The sequence below is a fragment of the Mobula hypostoma genome, chromosome 2 (assembly GCF_963921235.1).
Source record: "Mobula hypostoma chromosome 2, sMobHyp1.1, whole genome shotgun sequence".
Lineage (NCBI taxonomy): Eukaryota > Metazoa > Chordata > Chondrichthyes > Myliobatiformes > Myliobatidae > Mobula > Mobula hypostoma.
Genome location: NC_086098.1, coordinates 22,814,361 through 22,831,710, shown reverse-complemented (window position 1 = coordinate 22,831,710; position 17,350 = coordinate 22,814,361). Strand labels below are relative to the sequence as shown.

At 43.0% G+C, this 17,350-nt stretch overlaps 1 protein-coding gene across 1 annotated transcript in view; it reads right to left on the bottom strand.

Annotated features, from left to right (window-relative positions):
* nkain2 (sodium/potassium transporting ATPase interacting 2) overlaps window positions 1-16,941 on the bottom strand; it is a 663,645-nt gene extending 646,704 nt beyond the window's left edge. The window contains exon 1 of the mRNA XM_063034222.1: window positions 16,354-16,941. Coding sequence (XP_062890292.1) covers window positions 16,354-16,407 — 54 coding nt within the window. The 5' untranslated portion in view covers window positions 16,408-16,941. The remainder of the gene's footprint in view (window positions 1-16,353) is intronic.
* Between the last annotated feature and the right edge of the window lie 409 nt (window positions 16,942-17,350).

Below are 17,350 nucleotides of genomic sequence, written 5' to 3'. Positions count from 1 at the left end.
CGAACAGCGGTGGGGGAGGGATCCTGAGGGTGGAGAGGCCGCAAGTGGTGTCGGTAGTGCGGCAGTTGGCATGATGTTGGGTGGGATGCGCGGGTCGGTGTGTGTGTGTGGTCAGTAGCGGGGTACGTGACATATCTCTACAAAACAGGGGATTTAGGACAGTAATTGGTGGGAGGGGCCCATCATACTTCATTGTCACGCTTTTCAGGTGACTCTAGAAGTCCAACCCCAACAGCACAGGGGCACACAGTTGAGGCAAGACCAGTAACTTAAAGTCCCGATATTCTGTGCCCTGCACCACTAGCGTCGCTACACAACCCCCCCAGATGTCTGTTGTATGCGACCCGGAGGCCATGGTGACCCTCTGACTTACCGGCCGTACCATGAGTCCACAATGCTGCACCGTGGCCAGGTGGATAAAACTCTCCGTGCTGCCTGTGTCAAACAGGCAGCTTGTCCTGTGCCCCTCCACCAGGATGTCCATCATTGACCTTGCGAGCTGGTGGGGAGCGCTTTGGTCGAGGGTCACGGAAGCCAGGGTGGGGTCGCTGTCTTGGTCCGGCGCGGTGGGGTGGCCCGTGAGCACCCGTTAGTCGTAGGCGGTGGGAGGTGGCGCCGACCAAGATGGCTGCCCCCATGTCTCGCACGTGGTGGCGGCGTGCAGGGAAGATGGCAGCAGGGAAGATGGCGGCCCCCATGTCTCGCACGTGGTGGCAGTGTGCAGGGAAGATGGCGACCCCCACGTCTCACACGCGGCGCTGCTCGATCCCGCTCGTGGTTTTGACTTACAGACCTTGGCGAAGTTGCCCTTCTTTCTGCAGCTGGAACAGGTAGCTTGTCGGGCCGGGCAGCGTTTCCGGGGGTGCTTCTCCAGTCCGCAGAAGTAGCACTTCGCGGACTCACGACTGGCTGCAGCCGAGGTTGATTCGCCGGTGGCTTGCGGGGTCTGCGGCGCCCACGAGGCCATCGGGGGATCGCGTGCCTGGAGAGCCTCGGAGTTATGCAGAGCGGCCTCCAATGTATCAGCCAGCTCGATCGCCGAACTTAGGGTAAGATTGGCTTTTTCCAGCAGCCGCTGGCACACGTACACTGACCTGGTCCCCGTGACGAAGGCGTCTCTCACTAGGAGTTCTGCATGCTACGCCGCCGTCAGCTCCTGGCAATTGCAGGCACGCACGAGCGTCCGTAGGGCCTGGACGAACTCAGCACTCGATTCCCCGGACCGTTGTTGCCATGTCGCTAAGCGATGCCGAGCATAGACGCTGTTTATCGGCCGCAGGTATTGTCTTTTGAGTGCGTTCATCACGCCATCGTAGTTCGGCTGGTCTCTGATCAGCAAATAGACCCGTGGACTGACCCTGGAGAGTAGAACTCTGCGCTTCGCTACGGGGTCGGTCGCTTTAATCTCCTCTAGATACGCTTTGAAGCAGGCCAGCCAGAGTTCGAAAGCGTTTCCAGCGTCAGGCATTTGCGGATGGAGGTCTAATTTGTCTGGTCTCAGAGCCTGTTCCATGTTTTAAAATGTACAGCGAATAAAATTGAAGCACCTTCAATTACTCCAAAAGACTGAGGTTTGGTAAAAGGCTTTTATTCGCTGTACAATACGACCTCCACAGTGAGTGTCTGCCCCCAGACGGACTGAGGGGGAGGGGCAAGGCGAACATCTTTATACAGGACTCTGTGGGAGGAGCCACAGGGGCAGTCAGCAGAGGTGTGTGTCCAGACAGGTAACCGAGTTACAACATATATACATGGTTTACCACAGTTTCACTGCAGTGATCTGTGGGAGAGTACTTAAAATCTTCCTCATATGGTTTGGTGTACTTTGTATAATTTTTGAAAAGGTAGTCTCTTATGTTTTCCCTGAAACAATAACATTCAGGGTGAAATATTTTCCTTGAGTTTTTTTGACTTAGTCCATAGATAATATTAAGCAGAAAAAATGTTTTGATTCAATTGTTCAGATGATTTCCAACTTTTGGCATAAAACTGTAAACCAGTTTTATATCAGTTAGGATGGGTAATATGCTAATAGCAGTGAATATGTCAAACTAAATTAATTGTATTGTTATTTATATTCCAAATGAAGCCTTGTGGAAGAGAAAATAAGTGTGTAAATCAAATCTAAGGAATGGAAAAATTAATATTACAGGGACAACCTCAAAAGTTTAAAAAGTTTCTGGGCATCATTAATAAATCCTTTTTCAGTAATTAAGAAATGACAGAGCAGGATGAAAGATCAACCTCAGCAGCAATCTGCAGAAAAGCAAAGACTCAATCTTACATTTTAAGCCCAGTGCAGATTAACTACAGGCAAGCACTACAAAGCTATCTGTGAGGGAAGTTTTCAGCAGAATCAAATGGTTAGAGATATAAAAATTATGAATCAAGCAATGGTCAAATCTGAGGTCATAACTAATTTTTGATGTGTTTCTACATAGGTCCATCCCTAAGTTTATGTAAAACAGAGCACAGGAAGAAAGTAAAATAAAATGATCTTGTATATAATGGGTACAAATAAAACATTTACAATTATACTATGTTATTAAAAGAAATATTTTGATGCTTTAAATTCATGTAGTTCATGTACAATAAGTTTTAATATCTTATAGAGACTGCTCAAGAGAGGGCATTTTGCATAGAATTTTCCATAAGACCATAAAATCATAAGAGATAGGAGCAGAATTAAGCCATTTGGCCCATTGAGTCTGCTCAGCATTTTATCATGGCTGATCCATTTTCCCTTTCAACATTAGTGTACTGCCTTCTCTCTTTCAACATTGGTGTACTGCCTTCTCCCGTTCATGCTGCATCTAATCAAGAACCTATGAACCTTCGCCTTAAATACACCCAATCATCTGGTCTCCACAGCCACCTGTAGCAATGAATTCTACAGACTCACATCCCTCTGCTAAAGAAATTCCTCCTCAACTCTGTTCTAAATGTCTGTCCCTCTATTCTGAGGTCCTAAGAAACATCCTCTACACATCCGCTCTATCCAAGCCTTTGAACGTTTGATATATTTCAAAGAGATCCCCCTCATCATTATAAATTCCAGCAAGTACATGCCTAGAGTCATCAAACGCTCTTCATATGATAACCCTTTCATTCCTGGAATCATTCTTGTGAACCTCCTCTGAGACCCTCTCCAATGCCAGCACATCCTTTCTTAGATAAAGGGCCCAGAATTGCTCATGATACTCCAGATGGGGCCTCACCAGTGCCTGATAAAGCCTCAATATTACATCAATTGCTTTTATATTCTAGTTCTCTAAAATGAACGCTAGCATTGCATTTGACATCCTCACCAGTGACTCAACCTGCAAGTTAACCTTGAGGGAATCCTGCTTGACGATTCCCAAGTCCCCTTGCGCCTCAGATTTTTGAAACTTTTTGCCCATTTACAAAATAGTCTATGCTTTTGTTCCTTCTACTAAAGTACATGACCTTGTACTTCCCAACACTGTTTCACTTTCCACCTCTTTGCCCATTCTCCTAACCTACCCTACTACAGACCCCCTCCTTTCTTAATACTACTTGCCTTTCCAACTATCTTCATATCATCCCCAAACTTGGCCACAAAGCCATCAACTCCATTATCCAAATCATTGAAATACATTAAAACATACAATGTGAAAAGTTCAACACCAACCCCCACAGAACACCACTAGTCACCTGCAGCCAACTAGAAAAAGATCCATTTTTCCCCCACTCTTTCCCTCCTGCCAATCAGCCAATGCTCTATCCATGCTAGTATCTTTCCTGTCTTACAGTAGGATCCTGTCTTGTTATACAGCCTCATGTGTGGCACCTTGTCAAGGGCCTTCTGAAAATCCAACTACACAACATCCACCAATTCTCCTTTATCCTGCATGTTGTTTCTTTCAAGAATTCCAATAGATTTGCCATGCAAGCTTTTCCCTAAAGGAAACCATGCTGAATTTGGCCTATTTTTATCATGTACTGTACCCTGAGACCTCATCATAACAATTGACTCCAACATCTTTCAAATACTGACGCCAGGCTAACTGGCCTATCATTTCCTTTTTTTCCCAGCTTCTAGCTCCTTCTTGAATATGAAGTGACACTTGCAAATTTCCAGCCCTCCAGGACCATGCCAGGATCTAGTGATTCGTGGAAGATTATTACTAATGCCTCCTCAGCAACCCACACATCTTCAGAAAACATCAGAAAATAAAATGACAAGGCCTGGAATTACTCATTATCAGACTGGCATCAAGTTCATCTTCAAAAAGCGGGCATCACCTTCACCCAGGGCATGCCTTCTTCTCTCTGCCACCATCAAGGAGGTGGTACAGGAGCCTGAAGACACAGACTCAACATCTTAGGAGAAGTTTCGTCCCCTCTACCATCAGTTTTCTGAATTGGCAATAAGCACAAGTGCACTACCTTACTATTATTTTTGCTCTCTTTTTCCACTAATTTGATTATACAGTATATATTTCATTTTTTTTTCTTTTTCAATCCTTTTATTTTTTTTTAGGCATCCGTTAGTCTTGCGAGACCATGGATCTGTGCCTGGAAAGCCTTCACTCTCCAGGGCGCAGGCCTGGGCAAGGTTGTATGGAAGACCAGCAGTTGTCCATGCTGCAAGTCTCCCCTCTCCACGACACCAATGTTGTCCAAGGGAAGGGCATTAGGACCAATACAGCTTGGCACCAGTGTCATCGCAGAGCAATGTGTGATTAAGTGCCTTGCTCAAGGACACAACATGTTCCCTCGCCTGGGGCTCAAACTCACGACCTTCAGGTCGCTAGTCCAATGCCTTGACCACTTGGCCACATGCCCACATAATCTTTTTATTATGTTTCAGATTAATATACATAACAATATTAGTGATACAAAGAGATCGGTATAACATTGATAATGGTTAACATGTACAAGCATAATTCAAGTAAAATATATAATTCAAGCCTCCCGATCTCTAAGTAATTAAACATGAAAAAAGAATTTTATAGAGAACCCCCTAAACGGAAAAAAAAACAAAGCTGGGATGTCCTATTCCTTCGGATAAGAACATTATTTGTCATTAACTCCGCTCCTCCATAGATAAACAAAAGATTATTAAAAAAGAAAAGGGTTTTGAAAGGCACAACTTACGTCATATGAAAATGTTGAATAAACCGTCTCCAGGTTTCTTCAAATTTAACTGAAGCATCAACCATACCACACCTATTTTTTTCTAGGTTTAAACATAATATAGTTTGAGAAAACCATTGAAAAGTAGTAGGAGGATCAGAATCTTTCCATTTAAGTAAGATGGATCTTTTAGCTATTAGTGTAACAAATGCAATCAAACAGCAAGCTGAAAAGATAAATGACCAACATCTGTCATTGGTAATCCAAAAATGGCAGTAATAGGGTGAGGTTTTAAATTAATATGCAAAACTGTTGAAATAATATCAAAAATATCTTTCCAATATTTATCTAAAAGAGGGCAAGACCAAAACATATGTCAGAGAGGCCACCTTAGAATTACATATGTCACACACAGGATTATACAGTATATATTTCTTAATTTTTTTTATTACTTATTCCACTGTACTACTGCCACAAAGCAACAAATTTCATGACGTTTGCCACTGATATTAAACCTGATTCTGATTCTCAATCTAGAAGCAACTTTAAGGTTTCCTTGCAACTATCAGAATTTTTCCCCAATCTGAAACTGGGTCAAATTAAGCGAACATATTCTAGTCCATGAAAGATGTTAACATATTATATACTCCACAAGAGCATAACCATACCAATCCGGCAAGTCAATGTTACAATCTACAGATAGGATATATTCTTGACAGGCTCAGCAATAGTCTATGATCATTTATGAGATCCCTTAATGTCAAACAATCACCTGCAACAAAGTACTTCAAGTCATCTTAACAACATAGTTGGTGCACAAAAAGTACAGATGCCTCACAATTTGTCTTCATAATCATATGGTAGTTTGTGAAGCAACAAATACATAAATAACTTTCTGCACGCACATGCTGATGCATGCATTCAGCCATCTTGAACATTGCTGACAAAAATTAGAATTTAATATCCATATCCAGCCACCCTGAATTCAGAATTCAGAAGCCAGTTAAGAGTCAATGCCTTCAAGTATCTGCAGTCATGACTGGGAGCAGGATGCCACAAACATCTGCTGCAGTGCCAATGATCTTATTTTTTGTTCAGTGAAGAGAAAAAGCAGGAGAATTGGCACAATTTTCACATAGGAAATTGAAGGAGCTTATGTCAAAGATTCATCTACCTTCTTAAGTCTGAAATTTTTAAATAATGTATGCAGTATAAAGTGTTATATAATTATTCTTAGAAAAATATATAATCATTGATAAAATGTAATTGAGAAAAGTGCTCTATTTAGAAGTTAATATTATATCTTCATGAAATTAACTGCCATCTGGATAATACACAAGTTGTTTCTTATTCGAAACAAGGAATGCTTACATTTGCGATTAATTACCTCCTTAATCTCACGATAATTCTCATCAGATTAGATCTAATTCTTCTTGTTAGAAAAAGCCACAAATTCTCTTCAAAGATGAAAGAATTCAGAGCAGTCCATAGGCTGCAGACGTATCACTGTTTCTGTAGGCAGTGGAGCTGACAGGCTGGTTGAGGTACAATCTGAGAAGAGCTACCTCTTTTGGGATCTTGGGAGCTTTGACAGTGAACTTTTTGGGTAGAAGGTGATGGTTTTGGATCAGGACAATACAGTGGATTAATTGAAGTCAGCACTACAGTGATGCCAAAGCACAGATGATATACACTCACACAACTGACACGACACTCAGTGGCCACTACGAGCTACAGGAGTGGAACCTGGTGCGGTCTTCTGTTGTTGTGGTCCATTCACTTCCAGTTTTTATGTCTTGTGCATTTAGAGATGTGGTTCTGCACACCACTGTTGCAACACATGGCTATTTGAGCTACTGTCACCTTCCTGTCAGCTTGAACCAGTCTGGACATTCCCTTCTGACCTCTCTGATTAACAAGGTATTTTCATCCACAAAAATTGCTCCTCATTGGATGATTTTTTGTTTGTTTGTTTTTGTATCATTTTCTGTAAAATCTAGAAAATGTTGTGATGAAAATTCCAGGGGATCAGCAAGTTTTTAGACACTCAAACCATCCTGTCTGGCATCAACAATCAGCCCATGGTCAAAAGCAATTGAATCACATTTCCCTCCCCGCCCCCACATTCTGATGTTTGGTCTGAACAACAACTGAACCACTTAACCTCTTGACCATGCCAGCATGCTTTTATGCATTGAGTTGCTGCCACATGATTGGGTGATTAGATATTTGCATTAACCTACAGGTGTATGCAACAAAGTGGCCACTGAGTGTAGATATCTTTGCAGTCCCTCTCCTGGATATGGTGTAATTCTGTAGATACCAGTGATTGGACAATGGAGACATGAGAGGTAGGTAATAAGTTTATTATTGTCACATGTACTGAGATACAGTGTGAACGCTTTTGTTTGCATGCCACCCAGACAATTTATTCCATACTCAAGTACCCTAAGGCATATAAAAATGAAAAAAAGAATGCAGACTACAGTGTTACAGTTGCAGACAAAGTACAGTGCAGGTAGACAAATAAAGTACAAGAGCAATGAGATGAGATAGATTGAGAGATCAGAAGTTCATCTTTCCTATATAAGGAGGTCCATTCTAGGGTTTGATGAGTTCAAGACAATGTAGAAGCTGGATTCTGGAGAGAGAAAAAGACAGAGCTGGAACCAAAATCTTGAGCTACCAAGTCCAGATAAAGGGTCTCAACACAACATTGGCTGTCCATTTCCATCATCAAGTTCCTTGAGCAACACAACAATGTTACTGGGGGAACACAGCAGTATCCATGGAGGGAAATAGACAATTGATGATGCAGGTTGAGACATTTCGCCTGGACTGTTAAAAAACGTGGAGTGAAGAGGTGGAACAAGAGCTGGCAGGTGACAGGTTGATCAGGCGAGGGGGCGGATAGACAAATATGAGAGGGAGGAGAATGTGGATGATGGCAGAGGCTAGGAGGCGGTAGATTGAAGTGACAAAGGGCTTAATGATGGCATCTGATAGGAGAGGGCAGCAGAGCATAGAATAAAGGGAGAGAGGTGGGAATGGTATCCAGTGGAAGGAATGTTTGTGATGAGCAGATAGAGACAGGTGTGGAAATGGATGACAGTGAGGAGAACTCAATCCTTCTTATGCCTCAGTGGGGGGGGGGGCGGTGAGCAGAGAAGTGTGGGAGATAGAGCAGAGTGTGAGAGCTTTATCAATAGCAATGGGGTGGAAACTCCATTCTCTGTAAAACAGTGACATTTTGAATGTTCTAGATTAGAAGGCCTAGAGTTACTCCAGCAGTTTGTTTTCTTCTCTCACTTAGACAAGGATGCTGCCACAATAATAACTGTTAAGGAGCCATGTATTGTTTTCTATCTGCATTGTATTCTGTGCTGTGCATTTGATACGTTCATTACGGTAGCTAGTCATGTGGGTGGGGGCGTGGTAAAACCGAAGAGTTTAGTTATGTGTTCATGCTTTGTTTGGGGCTCTTGAAAGCTGGGGACCACTGAGTGTCATATCTTTTGTTGACCACCTAATTACATTTGAAATCCCTTAACTTCATTTAAATACACTTACGATCACAAGTTTTAGTTTCATTAGTGTAATTGTTTCAAAATTGTATGCTTTGCTAGTTGCTAATAAAGGATCAAGTACATTTATTTGACTATTTGAACATCATTATTGGATTGGATCAGAGGGTGCATCATACAGAATAATTCCCTGTGCTTGGACTCTAATCAAGGTTGTTTTTTTTGAGTAGATGCTACAAACTGCTTTAACTCCTTGATAAAAATACGTGCTCCTTATAGCCAGTCATGCTACAAGTATTTTGTCCTGGGAAGGACCCTGCTTTAGTAGCCTTTCCAATGTGTTCCCTGTTGATCAATCCTTGTAAGGTGGTTGTGTCCCTTCCTAAGCTAGCATCGAATCATTGTTTGGAACACCCAGTATCTTTTCAAAGTCGGAGTAGGAACCCTTCCTGGTTTTGATTGAAGTTTCCAGGATTGGATGCATACACTGATGATAGCAGTACAGTAATATGGTTCTCTACTGCAGTGAGCTGAAGGCATTCACTAATTTTGCAGGACGAATCAGTAAGAACGCAGACAAGTTCATTCATTTTGTCTACTCCTGGGATTAGCCAGTCATTAGCATGTTTAGTACTGAGTTCCAAGCCATTGTCAATGCTTTCACTGAAGTATACAAGAGGATGAACCTTACACTCAGCATCCAAAGATAAAATGATGTTCTAACAACCTGCCTCTGATTCGCATAGTATTCTCCTCCAATAAAAGTTAATGACAGTGCATTGACAAAAAATAACATGGGGCTGTTCACACATCAGAAGCCATTTTTTGTGTGAAGTCAGATATCAATGATGAAACTCACCCCTGCCTCTGATGCACTAGCACAGCCTTTGTGTGATTGAAGACAGTATGGTGCTCATGACCACAGACCTAACACAAAACTCATGTTACCACTGGACTAGATATCATATGGAACGGAAAAATTAACGCTGGTGCCAGCTCAGCAAAATCCTTCATGCTCATCGTTAGAACAAATGAACAATTGTGAGTGTCCATCTTCAGACAACCATCCACAGTACTAAGGTGCAGTTGCACTGGTTGGCACTGGAGGGCAGGCCAGGTTATTCATTTTCCTGCCACCAGATAACCAAAATGGGCACTCTATCCGAATTCTTGTCATGGGAAGAGATTCATTCATTCATTATAACATGAGTCGTATAACATGGGTGATCAAGGTCTTCTATCTATCTTTTATCTGAGGAGTTAAAATAAACTCTTCAGAGCTTTTGCCTATCCATCCATTGACGTAACTCATGAACGTCATGCGCTGTCGACTTTGACTTTGCGAAGAAGTTACGAGGCAGAAAGAGGAAATATTATGCACAGGTCCTTCTTGAAGAAATGCAACATCCCTACTGATTCTAGTGATCTAGGTCCACTGAAAATGGAGAAGGAGAAGGAGAAGGAGAATTTGGGATAGTATAGATAACTTCAGTGCTATGAAAAAGGGGCTTACGGAGGCACCGTGTCAGTAGCTGAAAGAGCAAACCACCTCATGTACTATCCACACAACTGCCCCAGAAGCTACCGAAAGAACCACCTTAGACCTCACAAAAGTAGAGCAGAAGAAAAATCATCCTCCATCCCAAGAGATTCCTGAAGAGGAAAGATGCAAGTTGTGATTACAGAGAACAAAATCCACACACCATGTAACTGCCTATAATACTGACAAAATACTTCACAGAAAGAGACTACAGATATTTGTTGCTGATATCAATAATAGAATTTCACAGCAGCTTCATACATTCTGTTGATCTGCAAGCAACTTGTTTGTCAGTATAACTGCAGGATGTTCATTTTAGAAACATAGAAACATAGAAAATAGGTGGAGTAGACCATTCGGCCCTTCGAGCCTGCACCGCCATTTATTATGATCATGGCTGATCATCCAACTCAGAACCCCGCCCCAGCCTTCCCTCCATACCCCCTGATCCCCGTAGCCACAAGGGCCATATCTAACTCCCTCTTAAATATAGCCAATGAACTGGCCTCAACTGTTTCCTGTGGCAGAGAATTCCACAGATTCACCACTCTCTGTGTGAAGAAGTTTTTCCTAATCTCGGTCCTAAAAGGCTTCCCCTTTATCCTCAAACTGTGACCCCTCGTTCTGGAATTCCCCAACATCGGGAACAATCTTCCTGCATCTAGCTTGTCCAATCCCTTTAGGATTTTATACGTTTCAATCAGATCCCCCCCTCAATCTTCTAAATTCCAACGAGTACAAGCCCAGTTCATCCAGTCTTTCTTCATATGAAAGTCCTGCCATCCCAGGAATCAATCTGGTGAACCTTCTTTGTACTCCCTCTATGGCAAGGATGTCTTTCCTCAGATTAGGGGACCAAAACTGCACACAATACTCCAGGTGTGGTCTCACCAAGGCCTTGTACAACTGCAGTAGTACCTCTCTGCTCCTGTACTCGAATCCTCTCGCTATAAATGCCAGCATACCATTCGCCTTTTTCACCACCTGCTGTACCTGCATGCCCACTTTCAATGACTGGTGTATAATGACACCCAGGTCTCGTTGCACCTCCCCTTTTCCTAATCGGCCACCATTCAGATTATAAAATGTTTTCCTATTTTTGCCACCAAAGTGGATAACTTCACATTTATCCACAGTAATTTGCATCTGCCATGAATTTGCCCACTCACCCAACCTATCCAAGTCACTCTGCATCCTCTTAGCATCCTCCTCACAGCTAACACTGCCACCCAGCTTCGTGTCATCCGCAAACTTGGAGATGCTGCATTTAATTCCCTCATCCAAGTCATTAATATATATTGTAAACAACTGGGGTCCCAGCACTGAGCCTTGCGGTACCCCACTAGTCACCGCCTGCCATTCTGAAAAGGTCCCGTTTATTCCCACTCTTTGCTTCCTGTCTGCTAACCAATTCTCCATCCACATCAATACCTTACCCCCAATACCGTGTGCTTTAAGTTTGCACACTAATCTCCTATGTGGGACCTTGTCAAAAGCCTTTTGAAAATCCAAATATACCACATCCACTGGTTCCCCCCATCCACTCTACTAGTTACATCCTCAAAAAATTCTATGAGATTCATCAGACATGATTTTCCTTTCATAAATCCATGCTGACTTTGTCCGATGATTTCACCGCTTTCCAAATGTGCTGTTATCACATCTTTGATAACTGACTCCAGCAGTTTCCCCACCACCGACGTTAGGCTAACCGGTCTATAATTCCCCGGTTTCTCTCTCCCTCCTTTTTTAAAAAGTGGGGTTACATTAGCCACCCTCCAATCCTCAGGAACTAGTCCAGAATCTAACGAGTTTTGAAAAATTATCACTAATGCATCCACTATTTCTTGGGCTACTTCCTTAAGCACTCTAGGATGCAGACCATCTGGCCCTGGGGATTTATCTGCCTTCAATTCCTTCAATTTACCTAACACCACTTCCCTACTAACATATATTTCGCTCAGTTCCTCCATCTCACTGGACCCTCTGTCCCCTACTATTTCTGGAAGATTATTTATGTCCTCCTTAGTGAAGACAGAACCAAAGTAATTATTAAATTGGTCTGCCATGGTGGCAAAAATAGGAAAACAGATTATTATCTGAATGGTGGCCGATTAGGAAAAGGGGAGGTGCAACGAGACCTGGGTGTCATTATGCACCAGTCATTGAAAGTGGGCATGCAGGTACAGCAGGCGGTGAAAAAGGCGAATGGTATGCTGGCATTTATAGGGAGAGGATTCGAGTACAGGAGCAGGGAGGTACTACTGCAGTTGTACAAGGCCTTGGAGAGACCACACCTGGAGTATTGTGTGCAGTTTTGGTCCCCTAATCTGAGGAAAGACATCCTTGCCATAGAGGGGGTACAAAGAAGGTTCACCAGATTGATTCCTGGGATGGCAGGACTTTCATATGAAGAAAGACTGGATGAACTGGGCTTGTACTCGTTGGAATTTAGAAGATTGAGGGGGGATCTGATTGAAACATACAAGATCCTAAAGGGATTGGACAGGCTAGATGCAGGAAGATTGTTCCCGATGTTGGGGAATTCCAGAATGAGGGGCCACAGTTTGAGGATAGAGGGGAAGCCTTTTAGGACCGAGATTAGGAAAAACTTCTTCACACAGAGAGTGGTGAATCTGTGGAATTCTCTGCCACAGGAAACAGTTGAGGCCAGTTCATTGGCTATATTTAAGAGGGAGTTAGATATGGCCCTTGTGGCTATGGGAGTCAGGGGGTATGGAGGGAAGGCTGGGGCGGGGTTCTGAGTTGGATGACCAGCCATGATCATAATAAATGGCGGTGCAGGCTCGAAGGGCGGAATGGCCTACTCCTGCACCTATTTTCTATGTTTCTATAATCAATTCACCTGTTTCTGTCTGTAGGGGACCTACATTTGTCTTTACCAGTCTTTTCCTTTTTACATATCTATAAAAGCTTTTACAGTCAGTTTTTATGTTCCCTGCCAGTTTTCTCTCATAATCTTTTTTCCCCTTCCTAATTAAGCCCTTTGTCCTCCTCTGCTGAACTCTGAATTTCTCCCAGTCCTCAGGTGAGCCACTTTCTCTGGCTAATTTGTATGTTTCTTCTTTGGAATTGATACTATCCCTAATTTCTCTTGTCAGCCACGGGTGCACTACCTTCCTTGATTTATTCTTTTGCCAAACTGGGATGAACAATTGTTGTAGTTCATCCATGCAACCTTTAAATGCTTGCCATTGCATATCCACCGTCAATCCTTTAAGTGTCATTTGCCAGTCTATCTTAGCTGATTCACGTTTCATACCTTCAAAGTTACCCCTCTTTAAGTTCAGAACCTTTGTTTCTGAATTAACTATGTCACTCTCCATCTTAATGAAGAATTTCACCATATAATGGTCACTCTTACCCAAGGGGCCTCTCACGACAAGATTGCTAATTAACCCTTCCTCATTGCTCAAAACCCAGTCCAGAATAGCCTGCTCTCTAGTTGGTTCCTCGACATGTTGGTTCAAAAAACCATCCCGCATACATTCCAAGAAATCCTCTTCCTCAGCACCTTTACCAATTTGGTTCACCCAATCTACATGTAGATTGAAGTCACCCATTATAACTGCTGTTTCTTTATTGCACACATTTCTAAATTCCTGTTTAATACCATCTCCGACCTCACTACTACTGTTAGGTGGCCTGTACACAACTCCCACCAGCGTGTTCTGCCCCTTAGTGTTACGCAGCTCTACCCATATCGATTCCACATCTTCCCGGCTTATGTCCTTCCTTTCTATTGCGTTAATCTCTTCTTTAACCAGCAACTCCACCCCACCTCCCCTTCCTTCATGTCTATCCCTCCAGAAATTTAATTCGCATTCTGATTTCTATGAAGTTCAAACTTCATTATCTCCATTCCTCTCGATCTTCTGTGAATTTTGTCAAAACACCTACTTACCGTTTCCCCCTCCATATTTGCTATGTATAATAATGCTATGTACTTTGGTTCTCATTTTACTTTTTCAACAAATATAAAATTCAATATATATATAATTTATATCACAACTAATATTCATTTTAAATACCAGAATTAGTTGGTGCTCTTTTATTGTTCAGTCATTGAATTTGTGTGATCTGGCAAGTTAAGCTTGTATCATTCATTCTTAATTGCCTTTGAACTGAGCAAGATTTTGAACTCACATTTTCAAATCATTAGTTCATACCTTGGGATTATTTGACAAGTTGTAGAACCAGGGTGCCATGCACTCCAATAATTTAATCCATAGAAAGAAAGAAATTAGAAATTAAAAAAAGACCTTAAATTTAATGAACATTACATGTAACAACTTTGTTTTCAACTTGCTTTTGATGCAGTCAACATTTTACTTCAAAAACATCTCAAAGATTTGCAAAATGACAAGTATCTCATGCTCAAACATATCTGCATGAATTAACAAGTTTCACACAGCTCCTTTTTATGATATGCCATGATTATACAGACAAACTTCCTCACAAAAAGCAAGATGGCCTGATAGTTTCCACTGAGTGGGTGCCACTCATCTATCCAGTACGTCCTCATTACAGGAGACTGTGCAAGTGAAGTGGTTTTAAGACTGAAGTAAGTGGCCCCCTGTGGCTCAAAATGAATACTGCTTCTACTGTTTTTAAATGTAGAGGACACCATTGCAATAACTTTTGACAGAGAAATAAGGCACAGTTAGATGCATCAATTTGGTTCAGTGAGCAAACGACAGCTTAAAATAACATTGTACTGCTCCTAGTCTACTTAGGACCAGATTTACGATGCCTGGTATTTCGAGAAATCGGTAAGTGCTTTTAACAATTTAGGTCCCCTTTGGCAAAAAAAACCTTATCCTGGCACCAAATCAGCAATATCAATTGTTACAGTTGTCTCAAATGTCAGAAAGTTATCTTCTATTTTTACATCAGCTACAAGCAAATTAATTTAAAGCACCATTAAAACTTTCTAGTCTCATGAACATCAGCTTCCTGGGAGATAATATATGATGTAATTACCGTAGGATGGGAGAAATGGAATGAGCTTACAAGTTATTGCATCATTTTATCTATTTTCCTTGGTAGGCAGTGGATTAGGGTCAAGGATACATGCTTCCCTGCTAGTTCTGTGGGTCCTGAGGTGGTTGACGAATTCTATGTGTAATCCACAGGCCCAGCCACAAGTGGAACAGGTGATGCTCACCAGGGTGAATGGCTGGGCTCATTTCGGATGTCTTGCAACCCTTCCATTGTTTGCATGCGTTCCTTGTCAAAGTGACTTCAATGTTCTTGGGCCTAGATGTTCCATCTCTATCTTGAACAGAGTCCACAAGTTCTGATGAATTGATTATTTTTGTTTGGAGTTTGGGATGTGTAAAGCATATCCTCAGTCCTCTTGGAATTCTCTTGCCGAGGTGCAGATATCAATGTATGTTTCTGAAATTTGGTGTCAGGCAAGTGTATCTGGAGACATATTATTTGAAGGTGTTATGCAATGAATGGCCAGTACACAACTTGACCACATCTATCGTTCAGTTGCAATACAGAGCACCAACACAATGCTACTGTCAGAGTTGACAGCAAATCCAATCGGAAGATCAGTGGAAGCTGGCGTGCAGATTTACCATCTACACTGTGGATGTTGAGGTGCCCGAGTCAAAACTAAAATAACCTGGAAATAAAACAGTTGTGCGGCCGGACAGCGAACGTCATTATCAGTGCTTATTAGACAACTCAGTACTCTCGTCCAAAATATGACCTGCTAAAAGACCGGACCTAAACCATCCACGTTATTGATAACGGTAAAATTCGTGATGTCTCTGTCTAAAAGCAAACAGCTAAAAATTATCAGCGCTTCTTATAAATACTTCATGCATTATATCTCACTTTATATCAGATTTCCTTGGTAAACTTCACCGACATTCGCTGAATACCTGTTTTACGTGAGTTTGCGTTTTAACACAAAGAACAGTTTTTCACACTAACCAAGCGTGCTTGTAACAAAGATGTCATATTCTTTTATATTTAAGCCCTGAAAATTACATCGTAAAAAGTTTTCAGTGTTTATTTCATCCACTTTGTTAAAACCAGATACACAAGAATAAATGTTGTAAGAGAGTGGAAAAACCCCGGAATTTCTTTCAAATATGCCAGAAGATATCAATATATTTTTTTAAGGAAAAAAAAGTTTCTGGTTCCACTTACTAGTTGTAGGCTGGAGATGACTATGAGAGTGCACCTGCCGCTGCAGCAGCCCATGGTTGGAGAAGGGAGGGTCCGGAGCACCCGTTCCCTCGCGCTGTGCCGGTGCCTCGGTCTCTCCCTCTGCGCCTTCCCCGCCGCTCCGATTGTCGGGCTCCGCAACACCTGGCGGCTGTGTGCGCGCCGACTGAGTGAGTGAGCGAGCGAGCGAGCGCCGGGCTGGGCAGCGCCCGCCGTCCGCGGCGCTTACGGCGCGCAGCGGCTCCTGCTCACCATCGCCGGGTTAAGCCAGCCACACAACCTGCACCGCTGCCACGGGAGTCGTCAGGAAGGCAGGCGAAGAGGAAAGGGGTTTGGGAGCGGGGGGTTGCAAAAGGCGTGGGGGAGGTAGGTGGCAGTTGGGATGTGTATAAAAAAAACTCTTTCTGTTGTTGTGTAAGCATCCACGCTGATTTCTGGGCCACTTCTCGATCATTTACTTAAGAGAGAAGTGTCAGCAGCGAGCCGTCTTTTTTTTATCTTTTGACGCTAACCGCTGGCGATGGTTTGTGGGGTGAATTCTTTCCCAGCTCGCAGCTGTGCTGACGCCGCGACTCGGAGGTGGCGGGAGAGAGGGGTGGGGGGGTGGGGATTTGGGGGACGGCTGATGCGAGATGATTGAACGAACCCGGATCGCAGTCTGTCTGGTTGTTGCAAGCCTCTCGCTCTGTTCGAGCCGCTTGGTGCGAGCACTGAAATGGAGCCGTGTGCTGCCACCTCGCTCCTGCCGAGGTGGCAGGCAGGAGCGAATCTGCTAGCGGGGCTGGATTAATCGCTCTGACAGCTTGTCCGATGTCCTCCAGTTATTTTCTTCTTCGTTCTCACCCGACTAGGAAGAGCAATAGAGATAACACAGGCAGGGGCACCATGCAGCAACCGCAGATATGCCATCTGCCGCTACAAATTAGCAAAAGGCACACAGTGTCAGCGCCTTGTGGAAATCAGAGTCTTGCCATCGTAT